The sequence below is a fragment of the Schistocerca serialis genome, chromosome 3 (genome assembly GCF_023864345.2).
Source record: "Schistocerca serialis cubense isolate TAMUIC-IGC-003099 chromosome 3, iqSchSeri2.2, whole genome shotgun sequence".
In the NCBI taxonomy this organism is placed as follows: domain Eukaryota; kingdom Metazoa; phylum Arthropoda; class Insecta; order Orthoptera; family Acrididae; genus Schistocerca; species Schistocerca serialis.
Genome location: NC_064640.1, coordinates 903,243,479 through 903,266,535, shown reverse-complemented (window position 1 = coordinate 903,266,535; position 23,057 = coordinate 903,243,479). Strand labels below are relative to the sequence as shown.

The following is a 23,057-nucleotide window of genomic DNA, read 5'->3' as shown; positions in this document are numbered from 1 at the left end:
CCAGCTTTTCGTAGTCCTATTATACTACCTCGTTCAAACTCAATGAGATTCTGATAATGGCGTCTTTATCACCTTAAAGGTAAATAACACTCACGACCGTTACAGCGTGTATTCAAAGCAAACCTAATTTTCATCCTCATAGTGGCTCTACTGGTGCCATTCTTATGCGACTGGCGCGAAATTTCAGTAACCATCTTTCAAATGTAGAACACGCCTAGCTACTTTCATTTATGTTGCTCAACTCGTTCTTGGTGTGCGATATTTTTCCGTCAGTGTATTTGTTGCGAATAGTCAGTAGCTAAGAAGTAATAAATTAAAATGTCATCTATGATGTCGAAGTTTTTCACGCATCTCAGTGTTTATGACGTCACATCTCCTGAACTGTGTGTTGAACAGTGATATGTTTGCATGTATATTCAGTGATATATATGAATACTGTCTGCGAAATTTGATGCAAATGGAGTTGGTAGTAAATAAGAAAGAAATTAAAATATCATTCCTGATACGGCAGTTTTACTGCATAAACAGTGAAAATGATGTAAGCGATAAACTTATTTCCTTTCATCGTTTAGTGGGAGGTGTCAGCGAGAAAGTGTCTCCTACATGTTTGAAATTATGTGTAAAATTGGCTGTAAATCACTAACTGCTCTGATTCTCATATGCTGGACGAATCTAGTCTGGCTATTTGCGCGTCATGAGCAACGCCTCTTTTTCACCCCCACCCCCCACCTCTTTGAGGGCCGAGTGGCTGTCACCCCATCAGTGATTCTTTCCAGACAGTAAAAGATGTATCAGGTTTGGTTGAAATCTATGGAATGGTTAGGAGATGTTGAATATACATACACACACACACACACACACACACACACACACACACACACACATATACGTACACTTCTATAATACGAGAGTGATCACAAAAGTAAGGTCTCCTATTTTTTTTATAAGTACAGAACTCTGTTTGTGTGGCAGTTGGTCACACTGTTTTGAAGAGTGCTTCACGCGCTGTGTGTAAACATGCGCATGCCGCGCGGAGGCGCTCAGTCTTGGCTTGGAAGACGTTGAGAATGGAGCTCCCTTTGCATGTTACCGGAGTGCAAATTGCGCGCAGTTATTCGGTTTTTGAACGCAAAGGGCACTGCACCGATTGAAATCCATCGCCAGTTGATGGAAGTGTGTGGTGAGACGTGCATGGATGTCAGACATGTTCTTAACTGGTGTAGAGGTTTTGCAGCTGGTCGGACCGAAATTCACGAGGAACAAAGGAGCGGGAGGCCGTCAATTTCTGAGGAGACTGTGTTGAAGGTTGAGCAAAGCATGCGTGAAGATCGGCGGATCACTCTGGATGATCTCTGCACGTTGGTTCCTGACGTTTACCGAAGCACCGCCCACAGAATTTTAACGGAAACGTTGAACTACCGGAAGGTGTACGTACGATGGGTGCCACGCATGCTGACTGAGGACCATATGCGGCAACGAGTTGATGCTTCCCGCGCATTTCTTCGCCGCCTTGCAGCCGAGCAGGACAACTTTCTGGACTCAATTGTCACGGGTGACGAAACCTGGGCATACCACTTTACACCTAAGACCAAGCAACAATCACGCCAGTGGTGGCATCCTTCTCCACCAAAGCAAACAAACACAGTCTGCCGGTAAAGTCATGACAACCGTGTTTTTGGGATTGGGAAGGGGTATTGTTCGTCGACTTCATGCCCACTGGGACCACAATTAACGCTGACAGGTACTGTGAGACTCTGAAAAAACTCAAACGGGCAATTCAAAAACAGAGAAGAGGAATGCTGAGCAAGGGTGTACACATTCTCCATGACAACGCTCGCCCACACATCGTTCGGCAAACCGTTACTCTTCCGCAACAGTTTCAGTGGAACATAATCACCCACCCTATAGTCCTGACTTGGCGCCCAGTGACTATCACCTGTTCCCTAGGTTAAAAGAACATTTGGCCGGAAAGCGATTCAGCTCCGACGACGAGGTGAAAGAACAGGTTCATAACTTTCTGAACAGCATGACAGCGAGCTAGTATGACATGGGCATACAAAAACAGCCGCAGCACCTACAAAAATGCATCGACAGAAATGGTGATTATGTAGAAAAATAGCTAAATGTTCAAGCTGTAAACTGATTTAAACGACTGTAGAAATAAACAGGTCTATGTACTTTTAAAAAAATAGGAGACCTTACTTTTGGGATTTCCCTCGTATGTATGGATTTTCGTCATTTAACGTCAAATGAAAGAGGTGCTCCAGTCAGTTTTTCGGATTTTCATGAAGTTTTCTTTGTTCGCTCCTACATCAATTTGGAATTGATAGCGCTTAAGCTGATCTTACGCTTGTTATAATTCCTGAATAGCGCTGTATTAAAATTTAAAAAAAACTGATGCATTTCTTTCTTGATTCCATAAAACCGCTAAAAAAAAGCCCAAAGACGATCGAACAAGATTCAGTATTATCGCTAGATATCGCGTTAAAAATAAAATTAAAAGGAAAACTGCAGCGTGAAATAACATTTAGAAAAAGCTTCCATCATAAATCTGAGTAATATCTCACTTGTTACTATTATGGGAAAAAACCGCAAAATATTTTCTTCTTTGCTCTTTTCTTGCCGTCTGTTTTCGAAACGTTTGTTTCATTGTTTTGAAGTGGTAAGAGAATGTGACAGGAAGCTGTATTCGACAGGATAAATGTTTATTAACACTATTTCTAGTTTTAGATAGTTTACTGAAAGCAATACTTATAGTTCTGTGGTTTACGTTAGAGGAATGTGAAGCGTTAACTGTATGTCACATCTTAAAGTATAATCTGTCTTCCAATGAACAGTCGTGAAGCAACTACATAAATTGAGTATAACTGTAACAGACTAAACTTTTACTTCTAGGCACATGTCCAATGAAGAAGTGAAGCCATACTCTGACACTGAAGTGTCTGTAAGCTAGACAACGTTGGTCGTTGTCGCGAGTGAAATATTCACAATGACAGAAGTGCAGCTCAGTTTGCAAATATGAAGGAACTCTGCATGCATCTATCAACTCTGTCCTCCGAATCGCGCTTTCGAATTGCAGCTCAGGCTGACTGGGTATTACATTTCTCCCGTTGCTTTTGCGTTTAGGAGTGTAAATACGTACATGGATATCCCATACTAGATGTGCGAATTTCTCTCATAATTTTGTTATTCAAATATTATTAAAAATAATGAAGTGCAAATCGTATTCCACTGCTTTCTCGCTTTCATTTCAGAAACAAATTTATCACATTAACTAACCACGTATTTCTGTGAACTGTCGTTTCATTCACAGACGATCTTGGGGACAGCATACTGTTTAGAATAATAAAATCAACATTGCTCTAAAATTAAGCATAGATAAAATTATCCTAATAACACCTTATGAAAATAAAACTTTAACAAAGCCAACTGGACTCCGAAGAAGGCACTTCATGTTGCTTTAGTAACTTGCTCTAGGACGTGATACTGACAGCGCGGCTGCGACTTTCCGAATGTACAGCTTTCAAATATTCGCGCGCACCTGTGTTTGCACCTGCACCTCTGCAGCCGTACAGGAGACAACGCTTTGCGCTTGCGCGACGTTTTTTTTTTTTTTTTGTTTTTTTTTTTTTTGTGGTGCTGAAGTCTGATCAACTTCGTTGATTTTTACTTCTGTAGGGAATGGAAGGGGTAAAAATTTTCTCTTTATTTATTTATCCTTCTTTCAGCTTTAGTTTGGGCACACAGAAGGGTCCTTTAACTCGCTGCTTTTGGTGTGTGTTTGAAAACATGTATGTAGAAGTGCTAAAGAACGATAAGTCCTTAAATTATGGAGAATTACGTAGGGATATCATTTACGGAGGCTCAAATACTATCGCCTTCGGTACTTTATATTTGTGGTTGCGTAATGGTTCTATCACACCTACTGTGGTGAGTTGTAGTGTACTGTCACGTATCATGTCCAACTTCCGAAATAAGGTTCGTGCCTTCTCCTTGACCTTGTCTGAGAGGTAAGATTCGCTTAAGGCTCGATGAATGTCATGATTTCGGATCCACCATTGGGCTCCTGTGATCCATCGTAGGCATCTGCTTTGAACAACCTGTAGCTTCTTGTAGTTAGTGGCACACGTAGTATCCCAAGAGGTCGATCCATACAAAATAGATGGTTCGACTGTGGCATGGTACAACTGGAGTTTCGTGCGTTGGCTGAGGTATGAGCTCTTCAGAAATGGGAGGAGAGCTCCCAGCATTTTGAGGCCAGACGTCTTCTTCTCCATAATGTGATGACTATACAACAGTTTGGCGTCCAGATGCACTCCCAGGTATTTTACAGTTGTTGCCCAGGGGAGTGGCTGGTCTGATATCCGTAGGCGTGCATTGACGATGGGTCTCCGACGTGTGAAGACAATAACTTTGGTTTTCTCTGCATTGACCGTTATTTTGTTCATGTGGGTCCAGTGGTCCACTAAATCTAGTTGGCGCTGCATCCGTGTGACGAGGTGGTCCATTCTGGTGCCTGCAGTCAGGAGCGCTGTGTCGTCGGCATAGAAACTGGCAGTAACATGTGGCACCGTCGGGAGGTCGTTAATATATAAATTAAACAGCAGTGGAGATATGACCGATCCTTGTGGAAGTCCTTCAAGGACAGGCCGTGTTGTTGAATTCTTGTCGTCAATGCGAACATATAATCTGCGATCCTGAAGAAAATTATCGAGAAGTTTTAAGTAGCAGTCTGGTAGGAGAGTGGTACGTCGGAGCTTGACGATCAAGTTGCGTCGCCATACTTTATCGTAAGCCTTCTCTATATCGAGAAATACTCCAATAGTATGTCGTTTCTTGTTGAAATTGTCTTGGATAGATTCCGTGATGTGCAGTACTTGTAACTCAGCCGATAGCTTCGCCTGGAAGCCAAACTGCTCCGGTCGGATGATGTTGTGTGCCACAAGGATGTCCAGCATGCGTTCCAGTAGGACACGTTCCAGGACCTTTCCCAGCGTCGGCAGTAAACTTATGGGTCTGTAGCTGTCAGGGTGTGAGAGATCCTTGCCCGGTTTTGGTATTGGCACTATTCTGGCAATCTTCCATGCCTCTGGGAAGTATCCAGTCCTGAGGCAGCTGTTCACTATCCGGGTGAGAAGCACAACAGGCTTTCTCGGGAGGTGTTTCAATTCCGTATTGCTGATTCTATCTGCTCCAGGTGAGGTGTGTTTGCTATACTTGATAATCCTCCGAATTTCCTCCGGCGTTGTCAGCCGGGGCATAGTGTTGATCGGGGCGTCCCGAATAGCTTCCCATTCCGCCGCTGTGTCCTCCTCTGCACGGTGGAGTGCATCATCTCCATCCTCCGTGGGGGGCGTAGTCATCTGTTGTTGGTATGTATCCGCATACAGCTCCGCCTGCGCCAGTGAGTCGTACAAGAGGCCATGGGGTCCTCGAATTGCCCTCTTGGGGGGCTGTTGCTGTCCGAGACTTTTAACTATTCGCCATTCATCTTTGGTGCGTAATAGAAAGTTGTCCATTTTGAGTTCCCACGTGTGTTGCTTCCAGTCCTTAACCTTCCGCCGGAGTTCTCGGGTTAGTCTGTGAGTCTCCCGTCTATCATCCGGATGGCGGTAACGGACCCATCGTTTCCGAAATCGATTGCGCCTTGTCTTAAGTTCCTGCAGTGGTGGTGGAAACTCGTCGTAATTGACTTCTGGTTGCAGGTGCTCCATGAGTGCTCGTTGTTTCGCATTGTTAATCTTCTTCGTGAGTACTGCGACTACCACATCAATCGCTTCTCTGGTAGTAACAACCTGGGTTGGTCGCACATTGTTGTTGAGGTACGGTTGGAACTGCTGCCAGTCGTAAGTTCTTGTCGTCGGCAGTGGGAGTTGCAAAGTAGCCCTCTCTATGAGTCCTAACACCGGTCTGTGGTCCGACGAAAGATCATCCAGCGTCCGCAGTTGGAGATTCGGGTTGATGTTCTTGATTATGGCGATGTCTAGAACATCAGGGTCTTGTGTCTGGACGTAAGGTATCCTCGTTGGTTCCCGTGGTCCATGGACGGAAACATGTAAATTCTCAGCCAGTGCAAACAACATATGTCCTTTTGGGTTAGTCTTACGGGAATTCCAGGCAACATGTTTACTATTAAGATCCCCTCCAAGGAGGATCTTGTCGTAACCCTCTGTAACGGCGTAAAGATCTTCGGGGTGGAGAGGCTTCTTTGGGCTAAGGTAAGCCGCAATACAGGTAATGTTTCCGAGTGTCGTGTGGATTATTACTGCCGTGGCCTCTAAAGTCTGGAGTTGGGGTAAACGTTCTTGGTTGTGACGAATGCATTTTTTGATCAGAACTGCGGTCCCACCACCCCGTTGGTCCCGTCTGTCCGTCCGGTAGATGTGCATGTTCCTCAAGCGGAGGTCGGTTTACTCGCGGAGATGTGTTTCGGAGACAAATGCTACGTCTATCTTGTGGCGATGTAAGAAGTCCTTGAATTCTATTTTCTTCAGTTTCAGGCCGTTGGCATTCCAAATGCAGAAGTTAAGATTCCTCGTGTGATGCCGTCTATCCATTTAGGGTGTTTGAAAAGCTGTCAGTACGCTTTCGATAAGCGAGAGGATAGACGTCAGCTTCTGCTGGAGGGCGGTGAGTAGTTGAAGAATATCTGTTAACGCTGGTGTAAAGGTGGTCGACCAGGCAGATGATGTCTCCACTGGTGTTGGCGTCGGTGGATGGGCATGTATTGCTTCGGAGTACGAGCGCTGTTGTCTTGTCTGTCGTAGTCACTCTGGGTGCCGGTTGTGGTCGAGAGGCGATTGTTTCCAAAGGGAGAGGTGCCGCTTGTTGTTGGGTGGCCGGAATCGCTGCCATGGCCGAGTTCTTAACAATTATAGGCCGTTGTGGGGTCGACTTCTTTGGTGTCCTTCTAGTATATTTCCGTAGGAGTTCTTGAAATTTGGGGCAGCCACGGAAGGTCGCTGGATGTTCTTGGTCACAATTGGCGCACTTTGGGGGCGCCGTCCTAGGATGGGTACAATTCGATGATTTATGGGATCCACCGCAGCGGACGCAGCGTGCTGGCATGCTGCAGTAGTTCGCTGTATGCTCGAAACGTTGACAATGTCGGCACTGGACTGGTCCTTCTTTACTATTATAGGTTTCTATTATCACTCGTGTGCAGAGCAGGTATTTGACATCATAGATCTTGTCACTGTCTTTTCCGGATGGGAGGGTGACTCGGTACACAGGTTGCGGTATCAATTGTTTCGTCTTCTCGTCGCGTTCCTTAAATTGGTAGATTTGTAGCACTTTGAAGCCTTTTTCCTTGAGGGCAAAGGAAAGTTGTTCTTCGGTAACTTCCGCCGGAAGGCGTTTGACAACTACTTTCAGTTCCCTGTCGTCTGGTGCTTGATGCGTAAAATAGGAGAAGCTGTGGTTCGTGAAGAATTTTATTGCACGCCTTTGGTCTTCGAAGGACTCAAAGTGGTATTTGATGCGGTCCTTTTGATATATAGCTTTAAGGTTGCCCTCTAGAAGTCCGTTGAGCGTTTCATTGAGGTGAACGTAATCCTTTGTGTAATAAATTGTGACTGGGGGCACTTTGCGAAGCACATTCTTGTCTCTGTCCACGGCTTCTGCGGCATTAGAAGTCTGTGCCTGCGGTTTGTTGGTGGTTGATGGAGGCGCAGCTTGAGGTGCCAGTGGCGCGAATCGGTTCGTTGTGGGGATGGTCTCCGTTCGTCTCTTAGCCGGGTGGGCTAAGTCCTTGGCTAATGCGTTGCTTCTGCGCCGTTTGTTGTATACGAGCGTAAAGTCTCCCTCTGCGTGTGGGGAGTCGTTGTCGTTTTCTGCTGGAAAGGCCGCTGCCATCTCCGCGTCGTCGACCGTTTGGTGGGAGTGCTGTGATTCGACATCTGAGTCCACAGATGGAGATTCCAAACAGGTGTCGTTATCCTGCTCTTGCGTGTCCCGTGAATAGCGGATAAGGCGTTGTATGTCCTTCAGCGTTTCTTTGTCCTCCTCCCGACATATATCGAGTCTTCTGGCGTAGTCCTGGCGGTCGTCTTCATTGCTGCGTCCGTCGTGATGTGACGTATGACCGACGTCCGAATACGGTTTCGTCGTGTGGTGTGTAGTCTTCTGCGATCGAATAGCGCCTGTCGATCGTCGTTCTATCCTGTCATGAACCGGTGCCGTAGCCTGGGTCGTCAACCTGGGATCCGTCCAGTGTGGAGCGGCCGCTGGAACGTCCGGCGGGCCAGGCCCAACCGACCGACCAGCGGCCGACTCCGGCCCGTCCGAGGCGTCTGCGCTGGCCGCGCGGGCATCGCCCTCGCTCGTCGGCATCGCGAACTCGACTGAACCACGTCGAGATGAGCAGTGCTTCCGCTGCCAGCAGATTGGCCACGTGGCTAAATACTGCCGGCGCAACCAAGTTGCGTGCATGATGTGCGCGGAGCCGCACGACACCCGCGACTGCACAAAGCCGCGCGACGTAGCGCCGAAGTGCGCAAACTGCGGAGGAAAGTCTGGCGTTTCGGCGCGGGCCCGCCCGTTGCCGGCGCGCCGTAAGGCACGGAAGCTCGCACTGGGGCGTATCGCTTTGCAGCCGGGTGTGCAGCGGCAGTCCTCACAGGGGAAGTGATGCGTCTCTTATAGCCTCTCCTTCCCAAGTGGCTCTTTCCGCCTTCCCGTGGTGCCAGACGTTAAGCTCGGCATTCTGCCTTGCGACAAAAGGGAGAGCTGCGACCCAACCCGATGCGAAAGCGAAGGGTGCGTGGCACAGGGGGAGCTGTGTCGAGGGACCGAACACCAGTCCCTTTCTGTTCGCAGGGCACAGTCCAGCAGGTGCTCTGCATGCCGGCGATCTCGTTTGTCGGCGTGGGATCGCGGCGCGAGTCGGCAAGGGTGCTTCGCCGCGCCCCTGGGTAACCGGGGCGTGTTCTGCCAAACCCAGGAGGTGGTGACATCGCCTGGGCCACTTTAGATGGGTCCAGGCCGCTGAACGTCTGGGGGACCGGCCCGCCACCTGTGTAGGAGTGGGTCCTTGGCCGAGAGGTGGAAACTCGGGCAAGTAGGCGGCGAAGGGCGAGAGGTGCATCAGCCTCTCTGGAGTGCGGGGTGCAGTTGCCGAGGAGCATCGCGTGAAATCGTCGATGACGGAGACACCGGGGGGGACCAGTGCACTGGTGACGGTGCGCTGAACCCAGCAGCTCGGAAGTGTCCTTGACCTAGGGGCGAGGTTGGTGGGTGAGCTGCAGAAGTCCCCCCCCCCCCCCCATTCCAGAGGAGCCGGTCCGGGGTAAGAGACGGGCTCCCACCCCATTTTTTTTCACTCGTCAATCAATATGGCTACAACTGAGACGAGTGAATCGAGTGCGCTCAAGCGAGCATCTGCGGTGCTTGATCCCTCTCCACAGGACGAGACGGGACTGGCAGAAGACGAAACCGTCACACAGAGACATTCACGTGTCACGCTGCTCTTGGAGCAAAACATTAAGAATGGGAAGATAAGTCAGGCGGCATTGTCTATTATTAAGAACGAGCTGGCTGCATGGGCCATCGCCCACGCCAAGCTTGAAGGCCGCGTAGAGGAGCTAGAAAAGGAGAATGAAAGATTACGAAGGCAACCAACAAAGACTTGGGCTGGAGTGGTCGCGCAAGCACCGCCAAAGCCACAAACCACGAAAGAAACGATCGCCAAGGTGACCAAACGGTCAGATACGGCGGTCTTCCTCAGAACCCTACCAGGCCAAGACACGAGCGTTAAAAAAATACAAGAACTGCTAACCAAAAGTATTGATCCAGCAAAAGATAAAATTAGAATAAATAAGGTTAAACCTAGTAGAAACTCAGTGATTGTGGAGGTGGCTACAGAAGAAGACAAAGAAAAATTGTTAAAGAATCCCAAGCTGAACTCGGTGGTCAAGTGTGAACCGCCGAGAAAAAGGAACCCGCTGGTCATCCTATACGATGTACCAGCAACAATGACAAACGAGGAACTGTACCTGAGCATAAAGGACCAAAACTTTGACCAAATGAATGAAAATGAATTAAGAATTCTTTTAAATTGAGATTTAAAACGGGACCTCGGGACCGTGATGTTATACATCACGTCGCCGAGGTCACAGCACCTATGTGGAAGCAGATTATAACAATGGGCAGACTGTATGTTGGCTTCCATGCCATTAATATTAGGGATTACCTTGTGGTACCTCTTTGCCATAATTGTGGATACTTGGACCACATTCTAAGGCACTACACCAGGGGGTCGGCTTGCTCCAGGTGCGGCGAAGATGGTCACTCACGAAAAGAATGTAAAGCCGCAAGTGTATGCATTCCTTGCAAAAGACGTGGGAAGAAAAGCTGCGGAGCCCCAGGACGAAACTGCCCTACATACCGCATGCTCGAGCAGAGACTAATATCTAGAACGGACTATGGCTGAGTACATCAAACAGAACAGGACGCCAAAGCGAAAATCCCCTAGCAAAAGGAGGAGGGATGCCATTAGGGCAAATAGGTTTAAAGAATTCATAAAGTGTCTTTCGAGAGATCCGATACCTGAGACAGTTGACAAAAGTATCCAAACAGATCCACCGAAAATCGATAAGTGTATCCAGACGGAAACTACCCCTATGGCTACTCCCTCCTCTCTCAGCAGGGAAGTGAAGCCGACAAAACACCAGCAACGGCAAATGCATCCTGTGCCTGAGGTCCCAGCAAATGAAAGTAACCATAAAGAACAAAAGCCTGTGCAAGAGAGCACAATAACAAGCTCTCTAGACACCTCAGTGGTAAGACTACCACCAGTAGATCCGGTACGGATATACCCAAATTTAGAATTTACAATGCAGCTGGCGAGATTGGAGCAGCCGGCTACCTTGACCACTGCCTTAAGACATGTGGTCCGCGTAGGACCTTCTCGGTAATGGAGGCTGTAGACAGAATACAGCTTAAGTCAGTGAATCTCCCCACCGACTTCGGAGCCCTGCGAGACTTACTAAAGAAAGTGTTCGAGAGAAGAGGAGAAAAATTTGACCTAAATGACATTTACGAACAGTCAGTTTTGGCTAATGGACGTATTACGTATGACTGGAACAAGACATGGCCAGAAGACCACATACATACATACTTTCCGTAGATGACAAAAATTACCATTGGCCAACTCAATACGCATAACAGTCGACTTGTAATGCAGGAGCTGCGAAAGGAAGTGGAGGAGAGGAGGCTGGATGTGCTCTGTCTACAAGAGCCGCACTCCCTGGCTGGAAAAATTGCATTTGCAGCCACGACGTGGCAGGTCATCAGCCAAGGAGATAATCCGAAAGCGGCAATAATAATCACGAACAAGGCCCTGAAAGTAACTACACTATCACAGTTCACTAGTAGTCACTGCAATGTCGTGGAGCTGGTATCTCCCAGTGAAACAATAATATTAATTAATATGTACTTTCAGTACGGAGATAACATTGAAACACATCTTGACCATCTAACTACAGTAACTACGGCATTGCAAGGACGAAGGATGATAATCACTGCTGATATCAATGCAAAATCCCCCCTGTGGCACAGCAGCACAAGGGATACCAACGGAGAGAAAGTAGAGGATTTTATCATGGCATCACAACTAGTGATAGCTAACAAGCCTGGTAATCCTCCAACCTATGTAGGGGGAGGAGGACCAGGCACGAACATTGATATAACTATGGCCACCCCCAATGCAATTAACACAATACAAGAGTGGAAAGTAGAAGAAAACGCCACTACAAGTGACCACAACCTAATCACGTTCATTGTGGGTAGAGGAGGGTTCCGCTGGGCCAAGGGGTGGGAGATGCAATTTAATTACAGAAGGGCCGATTGGGAACGACTAGCAAGGGAGTGCGTCATTCCTGCCTTGCCAGAAGGTGGCGTAGACTTTGACATAGACGTAAACGACCGAGAAGAAGAACTGACCAATGCAATAACTAGCGCGGTGAAAGCTGCCGTACCGATCAGGAGGAAGGCCATGGCAGCCTCTCCATCACCATGGTCGCCCGAACTTGAGGATATGCGCCGGTCTGTTGGAAGGTTGAGAAGATATTACCAGCGCAGTGTCGTCTGGCCGGAACGGCAAAGATGCCTGATGCAGTATCGGGAGGCTAAAATTCGTTTTCAGAAAGAACTCCAGGCTGTTAGAATACAAAGTTGGGAAAATTTCGTCCAGAGCCAATTGGCATTGGACCCCTGGGGTACACCGTATAAATTAGTACGAGAAAAGATCCGCTCTCCACTGGAATTATCAATAGTCAGGCACAGGGACAGGATGATGGAATCCTGGCAGGAAACTGCTGAGGTCCTCCTCCGGTCCCTGCTGCCTGATGATAGCGCGGATGGGGAATCCGATCAGCAACAACAAATAAGACAAGAAAACCTCAATGAATACACCAACAACACGGCAGTCTACCCTTTCTCGGAGGAAGAGGTGGCTGCCCACATAAAATCACTTAAAAGGGGTAAAGCTCCCGGGCCAGACGGCATTGTAGCTGAGGTGGTGCAATTCCTAGCTCACCAGCTAACTGCACCACTCACTCACCTATACAACGAATGTCTGATGCAACAGAAAATTCCAAGGATGTGGAAGTCTGCGAATGTAGTCATCATTCGGAAAGGGTTAGACAAAGATCCAACAAATGTAAAATCCTACAGACCAATCTGTTTGATTAACATACTAGGAAAAATATTAGAAAAGCTACTAGCCGACAGACTGGCTGCACACAGAGTGCTGCGTGGGGTGAGCGACAGGCAGTTCGGCTTCAGGCCCGGGCGGTCGACATCTGATGCAATCGCCCTGGCCGCTGAGGTCTGTGGCTCTACCCCACATAAGTACGTGGTGGGCATCATGGTTGACATCAGTGGAGCCTTCGATAACCTGTGGTGGCCTTCGCTCTTCTCCTGCTTGCGGGAGAAGGAGTGCCCAGGGCCGCTATATGGTTGTCTGAGGAGCTATTGCGAGGAACGGGAGGTCTGGCTATCATCTTCTAGCAAGAGGATTGGAAAATCTGTAACAAAGGGTTGTCCTCAGGGTTCCGTGCTAGAGCCCCTGTTTTGGGACATCCACATGGAGCCTTTACTAGACACCCTACAGCAAAGTGAAGAAGTGCTAGAGGTGATAGCCTATGCAGATGACCTCCTCCTGTTGGTCGGTGGCCGTAGCCGCGAAGACATTGAACCTAAAATAGAGAGTGCCCTAAACAAGTTACAACTATGGTGCCAAAATACCAAAATGACGGTGTCACCAAGTAAGTCCACCTACTTGCTATTGAAGGGACAACTAATCCGTAACCCGACTGTATGAATCGACCGCTCGCCGGTTCTACGGAGACGTGACGCGCAATACTTGGGCATCATCATTGATGAGAAGTGGAATTTTGGGAAACACATAGAAACTGTAACCCATAAAGCCCTCCAAACACTGAACAACCTCATATCCATAGGACATCAAAGATTTCATCTTCCACCTCATCTTATAAAACTTTATCACAGCAGCATATTAACATCGATAGTGGGTTCCGGCTCGGGAGTCTGGGCACACAGGCTCACGAGGGTGGTGCCCGCCATGACAGTAAGAAGGGTTCAGAGGAATATGATTCTTAGATCGGTAGGGGCTTACAGAACAACACCAGGGGGAGCACTACTAGTCATAATGGGGCTTTGCCCCTTGGACATCAAAATCAGGGAGCAAAATCAAGAGCTGTGGGACGCAGATGACACAGGGCGCAGGACACATGAGTTGATACCAAGCATCAGGGAACGGCTGAGAATGAAGTACTTTGAACCCACCAGAGGACTAATCCATTTTCTTACTGGACATGGACCTTACCCGGCATACTTATGTCGGTTCGGGAAAAGGGCTACACCCGCGTGTGAATGTGGTGAACCGGAGGGCACTCCCGATCATGTGATTTACGAGTGCCCCCTCTTCAATGATGTTGCTTCTACATTACGTGACCAACTACCAGACCATGACACTTACCATCTGATAAGACAAGAAGACACCTTCCAAACACTGAACAGACTTGCTAACGAGGTATCACAGAAAGTGTTGAGAGAACATTTGAGGGAACAAAACTAAGAAACACAGATTACGACAAACACGTGCCCTTTTCCCATACCGCCTGTGCGTGGATAGGCCGACCCTTCAATCTGGAATCCGCCACGTACGGGATTAGGGGGAATGGGGACTAAAAATAACCTGGATTTGACAATACACTGGAGATGACGTAGGTTAGAACTAGTTAGTAGGAATTAGACCAGAAATCTAGATTTAGGAACCTGCAGCGATTAACATCCTGGCCTGCCCAGTGTCAGGGGCACGCCCATCGGGATTAGCTCGATGGGCAAGGCAATAAAGTAGGTTTGTACATTGCTGACACATCTGTGACGCTTCAGGAAGTAGAATGTAGGATTAGCTTAAAACATCTTAGGCGTTAAAATAAATAAATATAGCTGCCCATTGAAAGTAGATTGTAGCTGTAGCTCACAACTCATTATATTGTAATTAGCTGCTAATTGTAACTAACAGTAGCAAGTAAGACCCACTAATCAGATAAGGAGGTGAGTTGAGATGTATAAATATTATTGTTGATGGTAAATAAAGATTAAAAAAAACTGCGGAGGAAAGCACGTCGCGAGATTTCGTGGCTGCAGTTACATTGCTAACTGGGGTCGCGGAGGCAACAAGAAGAGAAAGAGGAAGCGACGTAGAAACCGTTCCGACCGCGGGCCAGCGCCTGCGGCAGGGACAGACCAGCAGCAGCAGGGGGCCCCTCCGCCCCCCGAAAGACGCCACCATGATGACGCTGTGCCGCACAACAAGCTTCGTGCGGCCACAGAAGCCGCAGTAGCGGACCTCAAAGCCGCATTCGCGGCAGAGAGGACCGCCCTACGAGACGAGTTGGCCGCGGCTCATCGGGAAATCCAGCGGCTGCGGGCTGAAGTGGCTTCTGCCGCCAAAGCCCTGCGGCTCACCCCACCTGCTCCAACCCCACCGGGGCGGGAGCCCACAGAAGAAATGGACGAAATGGAAACGGACCCAGATCCAGCACCGCCACCTCCCAAGAAGAAGATGGCGATGCGGATCTCCAAGGACCTGGAAGAGTTGCTTGCATTGGCCGCCTCCGAAAAGGTTGAGGCAGCCACCAAGGAAAATGCAGCCCCGGTCTCCGTCAGAGAACAGAAGAAGGCTGTTTCACGACAGCCAACAGTCGTCCAGACCGTACCACGAGACGCCGGGGACGATCTCGCCATCCTCCTAGAGGGGGGGAGTTCGTTCGCCGAGCCACAACGCAGTCGGCGCGTTGGGGCCAGAGAAGCCAAGAAGAAGTCGATATCCGAACCTATCCCAATCTCAGTTCAATCCACACCCTAAATCATACCAGAATTATCCTTCCAACACAATCCTACCAACATCCAAAGAAACACCATTCACGATTCTCCTAAACCCATCATTTCGAAACCCTTATTTTCCGACAGAAGGTATGGGCTCGAGCAGTCCCGGTCCTTCGAATCACAAACGAGGGATACAGATATCCCATCCGACACTCCACTCCGCCCGGACGGGTTGGCTCGCGCCGGACCGTTGTTACGCGGGCTGGATGGTATGATGCGCCGTCGGTCCGGAGGCGGTGGTCTGCGTCCTGCAGCACGGCGTTTCTCTCTCCGTGGGGTGACTGTGTGCCAATCATAATCGTTAACAGAGGCTTTTCTGTTAGTAGCACTCCCTGCCTGAGCGGAAACGGAGTGACTGACTGGGGCCACTCGACGTAACCGTCGGCAGCGCAGAGGGAATGCGCGTGTACGTCTGCAGTAGAGAGCCTGTATAGGGAGAGAGTGGCCAACCGGACGATACGGCGGCCATTTTTCTGCCAAACTGCGGACGGGACTTTTGATGGCCAGTAGTGGAGTACACACTCAGCGAATCAAAAGCACAAGACAATATGGCGAAATCATTCGTTAAATGCCTTTCTTTACAGCTATAATATACTCATAGTAGCCTACTACATACAGCACAGGAAAATTTGATACAGTGGCTGTAAAAATTATTCGTTACTTGCATTTATCTCCTTTAAAGCTCGTTTACTAGACATACTGCAATGAAAGTAACGTAAATAGAAAAAATATAGTGTATAGCATATGTTTTGTATCGGAAGTGCATAACGTTAAAGATTTAACGTACCTGTATGACGTCAGATGAATGAAAGTCGTAAGCAGTTGCTTTCTTGTGACATGCAAAAAGTGTGAGCGTATTAGTACTTCTTGTCACGTCTTCAAACTATTTGCATGTCCCAAACAAACAACTGCTTACGACTTTACTGAATACCTCTCGTAGATAACAAACGAAAAAGATTACAAAAATCGGGTAATGTTAAATGTAGGCTACTGTAATAACGACCAATTATAACAAGAAAACTACCGTATCCCTTCTACCCCACAGTAAGTAGGCCTATTAAAAACTATCTTCAAGAGTTGGTTGGTTGGTTGTTTCGGGGAAGGAGACCAGACAGCGAGGTCATCGATCTCATCGGATTAGGGAAGGACGGGGAAGGAAGTCGGCCGTGCCCTTTGTAAGGAACCATCCCGGCATTTGCCTGGAGCGATTTAGGGAAATCACGGAAAACATAAATCAGGATGGCCGGACGCGGGATTGAACCGTCGTCCTCCCGAATGCGAGTCCAGTGTCTAACCACTGCGCCACCTCGCTCTACCTTCGAGAGTACCTACAATTATTTACTACGAATAATGTTTCACTAACCACGACAACTGCGGAAAACGTGCTAACATCTTGCCTGCGTCAACAGTCAGGCAATAATACTGAAACCAAAATAATGCCTAGTGTTCTGATTCTGGACGAAATAAAGTTTCACGCTATAAAGTCGAGTGAGCATGGCACAATTATTACAGGAACTTTCCGTTTCCAGCAAGGACTGTCAGATATTGGCTTCAGAAAAGCTTATGATGCTACCACTATGCACGAACTGTTAAAGAAATAACAGCTTAAAAATGCAGTAAATTGTAATAGGCCTACCTGTTTTGCGTGACTGAAAATATTTAAAAAAACTGACATCTTACAATCAGAGTTTTCTGGCCAAAGTGAAGAACCAAACTTTTTATAGGCGTAACTGAATATTTCGGTTAATATATACCATTAAGAAAGTTGTACCTGGACTTTATTACAAGAGTTACTCATTCCTTCCTGGCATCGTTTACGAACGTCTGCAGAATGAATTACAGATGTCAAAAACAATACTGTACAATTACTAACGTGTTTACTTCAAACATGGAGGCCTACCGACTTCATCACAAATAGCTTCATTATTTCAACTCGTATTTGAGATCGCAGACGCTAATTACGTTCTAAAACGATAAACTAAATCGAACGTGCATGCGCAACGCATAACAGGTCTCTCAATAATTCAAATACCTTTTAATCGTTTCCAAAAGTCCTCTGAACTTCAGTTCAACTCAAAAGCTAACATAGGAAGCGCGAGAGACGTTTGGCAGAAAATGGCACCAAAGCTAATCAACCAATCACGGGCAACTTCACCTATGGCCACTCTCTCCCCATACAGGCTCTCTAGCCTGCAGCAGCCGAACGACGTGGCCAGCGCACGCCACTGAGTACAGAGGCCGGCGCAAGCAACGGCGAGCCGCGGCTTTTACCAGACTCTGCACCTCTGGCCGGAGCGACGCGTTCGGCGGCAGGCGTCGGCAGCGTGCTGCCTTCATCTCCCGAACTGCGCTCGGCACTCGTGGCGACGCGGCTGACGTCGCAGAGCGTATCGACAGGGGGATGCCAGACTACCGCGGCGTGCGCACACACGGCTCGCACGACGCGGGGGCAGCAACCACCGCCGTCCTGGATGTCGCAGACACCTGCCCACTCACACAAGGCGAGGGCAAGGCAGCCTGTGAGCCCACCACGCTGCTGCGGGTCAGGACCGCCGCGTAGGTTAATCCTAAGTCCAGCTGGTCTGTCCTACTAGCTTCGGGGACCGGACTGGTCTGTGGCCATAGCCCCTCTCTATTATCTAAGGCTAGGCGGCCTGTGGTACTACCCGGGCCGCTGTCGCCTGGGGCTTTCGCCCAGCACTAACTAAGGACGAAGGGCCTGTCCTCCTAGCTTCGGGGGCCCTCGCCTGTGACCTCCCGCCGGCCGACCTCTCTGGGTGCCCCAGAGTGCCGGACACAGCATCGTGTCCCATACTCACTCTCCCCCGACCGGCATCGCCAGGGGTAGCGGATGCTGCATTGCAGATCCGCAGATGGCCGCTTTCATCTTCAGCCGCGGGTCGCGTCGGCCGCAAAACTCGCACTCGAAAACGGGAGTCTTTTCCGGGTCGTGCAGCCTTCTGTATTGGAGGAGAAGGGCCGAGTGGTCCTTATACTCGCCAAAGGTTGGCCTGCCGGCAGCCTTGGTGACGAAGCAGATCCGGCAGCCGAAGACCTCCGTCGGCAGCGTCACCACCAGCTCCATCGTTCAAGTCGCGGACCTGAAACAGAAAAATAAACGCGACCGCTTCTCGGTGCAGAAATCGGTCCATTTTAGCCCATATTAAGTTTATAAGAACAGATTTTTTAGTCATTGAGGTAATACTTGGGAAGGAACGTAGGAGAGGTTCACAGTCGGTAAGGAGAAAATAGCCGCGAAGGTGTAGCTCTACGGCGGCTGCCGGACACCGGAGCATCACACTTCGGGCCGACGTAACTAAGAATTATCTCGGAAATATAAGATCTTGGGTTCTGGCCAAGATGGAGAGAGTCATAATCTTGTGTTTAGCCCCAGTGGAGACCCAGACGTAGCTGGCCGGGGGAAAAAAAGGAAGACGAGCAGAGTGGAAGGCTCATACGTCGCTACCAACTCTGCCGCCGGTGTCGACAGCAAAGGCTGGACACACAGGAGACCGGTCTGCATCTGCCTCCCTGCAGATCGCTGAACCTCGATCGAGGAAGGGCCAGATGGGGCCTGAGCATCTCGCAACCCTCAGTCATAATCGGGAGATAAAGAGGGAGGAAGTATTCAATGCAGGGCAGGTCCGGCAGTAACACCGGCAGTTGCTACCCTCACAGCAAGGCCGGCCACGTTCCGGAGCCTGCTGCTGCAGCTTCGCCATATTCGGGTGCTGGAAGACCAGTGACTAAAGAAAATACATCGCATATAAGTATGTGTTTTATCCGACCTTGCCAGCATTAAGCTGATAAGAACAGATTTTTATTTATCGAGATAATTCTTAGTTACATTTTTACGAAGTATAAATTTAGGAAAAGAATATTCATGACTCTATACAATGCGAGTTTTACAGATTTAGTAAGTTTAGATAAAATTTAGAGAAACGGTTCTTACCGTACATAAGTATTGTATTACTATTCTAGTTCGTGGGTTAAGCCCACTACTTAAATATTGAGAGACTGCGTTAGGCGCGGGTACTTACGTATGTCATCCTTAAGAGTATTACCGCGATAGGCGCGGCCTTACTTATGTCAGACCACGGTAAGTTGGACCTAATTTAGGGGCTATTTTATTTTTCCATTCTTCTCCGTGCCCTGACAGCACACTGCACATGCACGGCTGCCAGCGGCTGGTGCGCCACGCACGCAGGCGGGTCACACTCAGCCGGACTTCTCCCCTCTGTCCGCCTTGCGGCAGACGTCACTGGGGTGTCGTGGCAGGAGGGCGTTGCTTCCCACGCTGGCTGGAGACTGCCGGGCAGTAGGCACACGTTTGGCGCCGCCTAGCACCGCGCCAACCGAGGTGGGGGCCATATTCGGCGGACACCACGGAGGGAGGGGCACCAGGCAGCACCGCACGCACCGCTACTGACTCGGCACTGCTGCAGTGCGGCGCGAAGATGGTGTAGCGCCGCAGGTCCCGCGTCGTGGAGGAGAATCTCGACACCGACGTCACGAAGGCACCGACCTCGAAGTTCTCCGACGACTGCAGTCTCGAGGGTCTCGCAGCCTGACGTCAGAGCATGCCACAGCCTAGGGGGACACATACTGGCGGTAGCCAATAATGTGTTCCATATTAATGTCGCGGGACCACTTGATGGTGTCAGAAACCATCAGCCGCCGCATCAGTTGGCAGTAGCGGCTAGCGATGCCTAGGTGCCGGAGCACTGCATCGTTCTGGCGGTCCCACGCCCCCAGACTGCCGACAACCAGGGCGTCGACAGTGACGGAATAGCCGCGAGTGGCTAATCCGCGCGCAACGTCGGCGTACTTTATCTTCTTCAGTTGCCGAGCGTTGTCGAGCGCAATCCGCCTATTCTCGAAGGGGATCGTCACATCGACGATGGTCACAGTCTTCGCGGCCTCGTCAGTTATTACGAGGTCCGGACGCAGCCCACTGCTGTCCCCTATGACAGCTTGGTTGATCCTGATGTCAGGAACAGCAGTGTTTCCTCTTCTTGGCCGTCCAGCGACTGCTGCCGCGAGGCGGTTGAGGACCGCGTTGTGGCGATACTGCAGGGCTGCTGAGTGCACCATAGACGCGTTGATCACGTGTGGGAGCGTCTCATTGTTGTGGCCACAGCGTCGGCAGGCTTTGTTGTTGTTTGCCCGCCCATCGAAGCGGCGACAACCGTTCAGAGGCACGACTCCGAGCCTGGCGCGGTGAATGAAGCGCCAGTCTGCGAAGCGAGTGTATTTGCCTCCCGCCATGAAGTGGTTGGACGCTGTGGACTCCCTGGTGCACTCGAATACCTTCCCCTGGTCAGGTTTTCTGAGTAGGAGGTTGGGCAGGCGCTGCCTCAGACACTCGCGGAGCGTCCGCGAGAGAAGACGTTTGGCGCCCCCTCCCACCCGGACATGCTCGACGCCAGTGTTGGCGGTGCGTCCCACGCTGCCATCATCGTGCTGCGGTCCATCGCCGCCATCTTCGAGGTGTCGTGTAGTCCCAGGCGCCGCCCCCTCCGTGGCCGGCTGCGTCACCCCTCCGATGCCGCCGTGTTCCGCGTCGTCAGCGATGGCGGGTCGGCCGTTGACCTCCACCTGCAACTCAGAGAGCAGTTCACTCCAGCGCCAGGTGACGCCACGCGGCGCTAGGCGCGTCCACAGTGACTGGATGCCGCCTCCGTCACGTGCGAGGTCACCCTCAGTGCTGCCGCTCAGGTAGGTGGCCAAGTCGGGTCGACTCGGCTCCCTCCCCAGTCGGCGGCGCGCGGCCGTAGATAGAGTGGCCCAGGCGATGTCGCGGACGGTGGCGTCGTCGCAGTGCAGCATGCGGAAGCCGTGGACGATCGTCGAGATGACCGCAGCGTCCGCGAGCGGCGTCAGGCCGCATCCTCCCTCTCCCAGCGCGAGGTACAGCTGTTCAGTGGACGCACGCTGTGGAAGGAAGAGCCATGATTTGACAGCCGCTTTCACTGCCTTGTCGAGTGCAGATAGCGGCCCCTTGCGTACCGCTCCGCCCCGCATGACAAAGTCAAGCCTAGGGAGGAGGAAGACACGCACAGCGTCAATCTTCTGCCAGGGAGCCAGCAGGGAAGCGTCCAGGTGCTGCAAGTCACGTCGAATTGCCGCGATCGCATCCGTTGGCGTCTGCGAGACTTTGTACCCGGTGGGAACGCCAAGATGGAGGTAGGCGTCACCCGCACCGAGCACGGCTGGTTCTCCCCCTTGCAGGGCGAATACCGAGCCTAGTCTCTGCCGACGGCGGATGTGAAGCGTGGCACACTTCGACGGCTTGAAGGTAAGCCCGGCCCACGTCGCCGCCTCACCCACAACATTGAGGAGCGTCTGCATCGCCTCTGAATCCCGCGCCAGAAGCACGATATCGTCCGCATACGCCAGTGCACTCACACTGACGCCGCTAAGCGGAATACCACACTCATTTCTGAGCGAGGTTGCGGCGCGAAGTACCGGCTCGAGCGCGAGGTTAAAGCCGATGGGCGACAGTGGACAGCCCTGCTTGACCCCCGCCTGGATCTCTATCTCCTCCGTTAGTCCGTCAGATGTACGGACGCGGGTGGAGCAACCATTGTACATATCGGCAATTAGCTGATGCAATTGCTCTGGCAGTCCCATCCTGCTCAGTACTCCAAGGAGGTGAGCGTGAGGCACTGAACCGAAGGCATTCGCCAGATCAAGCCAAGCAAAGCATGCTTGGCCTCCCCTGCGCCTTGCATCATCAATTGCCGTCTGCACAATGAAGTTGTGCTCGTAGCAGCCTTCAAACGTGCGGAAGCCCTTCTGTTCTGGGGAGAGCAGGTTCTAACGCTCTGCCCAGAGAGAAGTGCGGTCCGCAACGATTGCAGCAAAGAGCTTAGAGATGGTAGAGCTCAATGCTAAAGGCCGCCAGTTTGTCACGTCCGAGACGTCCCCTTTCTTGTGGATGAGGACGGTAGTGGATATTTTCCACTGCACCTGAGTCTTCCGCTCATTCCAGCAGCGCGAGAAGATCTTAGCTAGCACGTGGCAGCCAGGATCCTCACGTCGCAAGTCCGAGTAGGTGACTCCGTCTGACCCAGGAGCAGTATTGCTCGCCTTCTGGAGCCGCTGTTGCACCTCTGAGGGGGTGATCGGCGGCAGGACCTCATCGCTGACATCAGGAGGCGTGGTGGCGGCAAAGTCCGGGACAGCAGCTGGTGCATCTGAAACAGAAAAGTCAGATTTAGCATATACTTTCTTGAAGTGCTCCGTGAGCACGTTGCCATCGATTTGGCAGTACGGCGACGTCTCGCCAAGGACGCGCTGCATCGCCTTGCGCCGGTCCGCGCGGTACAGCTTCTGAATCTCAGACGCTGCATTCGCGTCGTACCGACGCTCGGCGGCCGCCGCGCGCCGTGCGCCACGTCCACCGCGCTGCCCACCGCGGCCGCGTGTAGGGGCAGGGGGAGGGGGATTGGCAGCAGCGTCGGCGCGGCCCTGGCCGCGGTGCGCTGCTGCTGGTGGCCCATCCTGTCGATCTCCGGCTGCCTGGCGTTGTGGCTTCGTCTCGGCGATCTCGGAGATGAAGTCCTCGACGACATTATTTATTTATTTATTGCCAAATTATAGACCTGTTACCTGATGTTTAAAACAGGTCGTACATCTTA

The 23,057-nt window shown here is 50.5% G+C and overlaps 1 protein-coding gene across 1 annotated transcript; it reads right to left on the bottom strand.

Annotated features, from left to right (window-relative positions):
• Window positions 1-22,233: 22,233 nt before the first annotated feature.
• On the bottom strand, window positions 22,234-22,719 carry LOC126471312 (uncharacterized). Its single transcript, XM_050099433.1, has one exon. It carries the CDS (start codon window positions 22,717-22,719, stop codon window positions 22,234-22,236), a length of 486 nt encoding a protein of 161 aa, XP_049955390.1.
• Window positions 22,720-23,057: the final 338 nt, after the last annotated feature.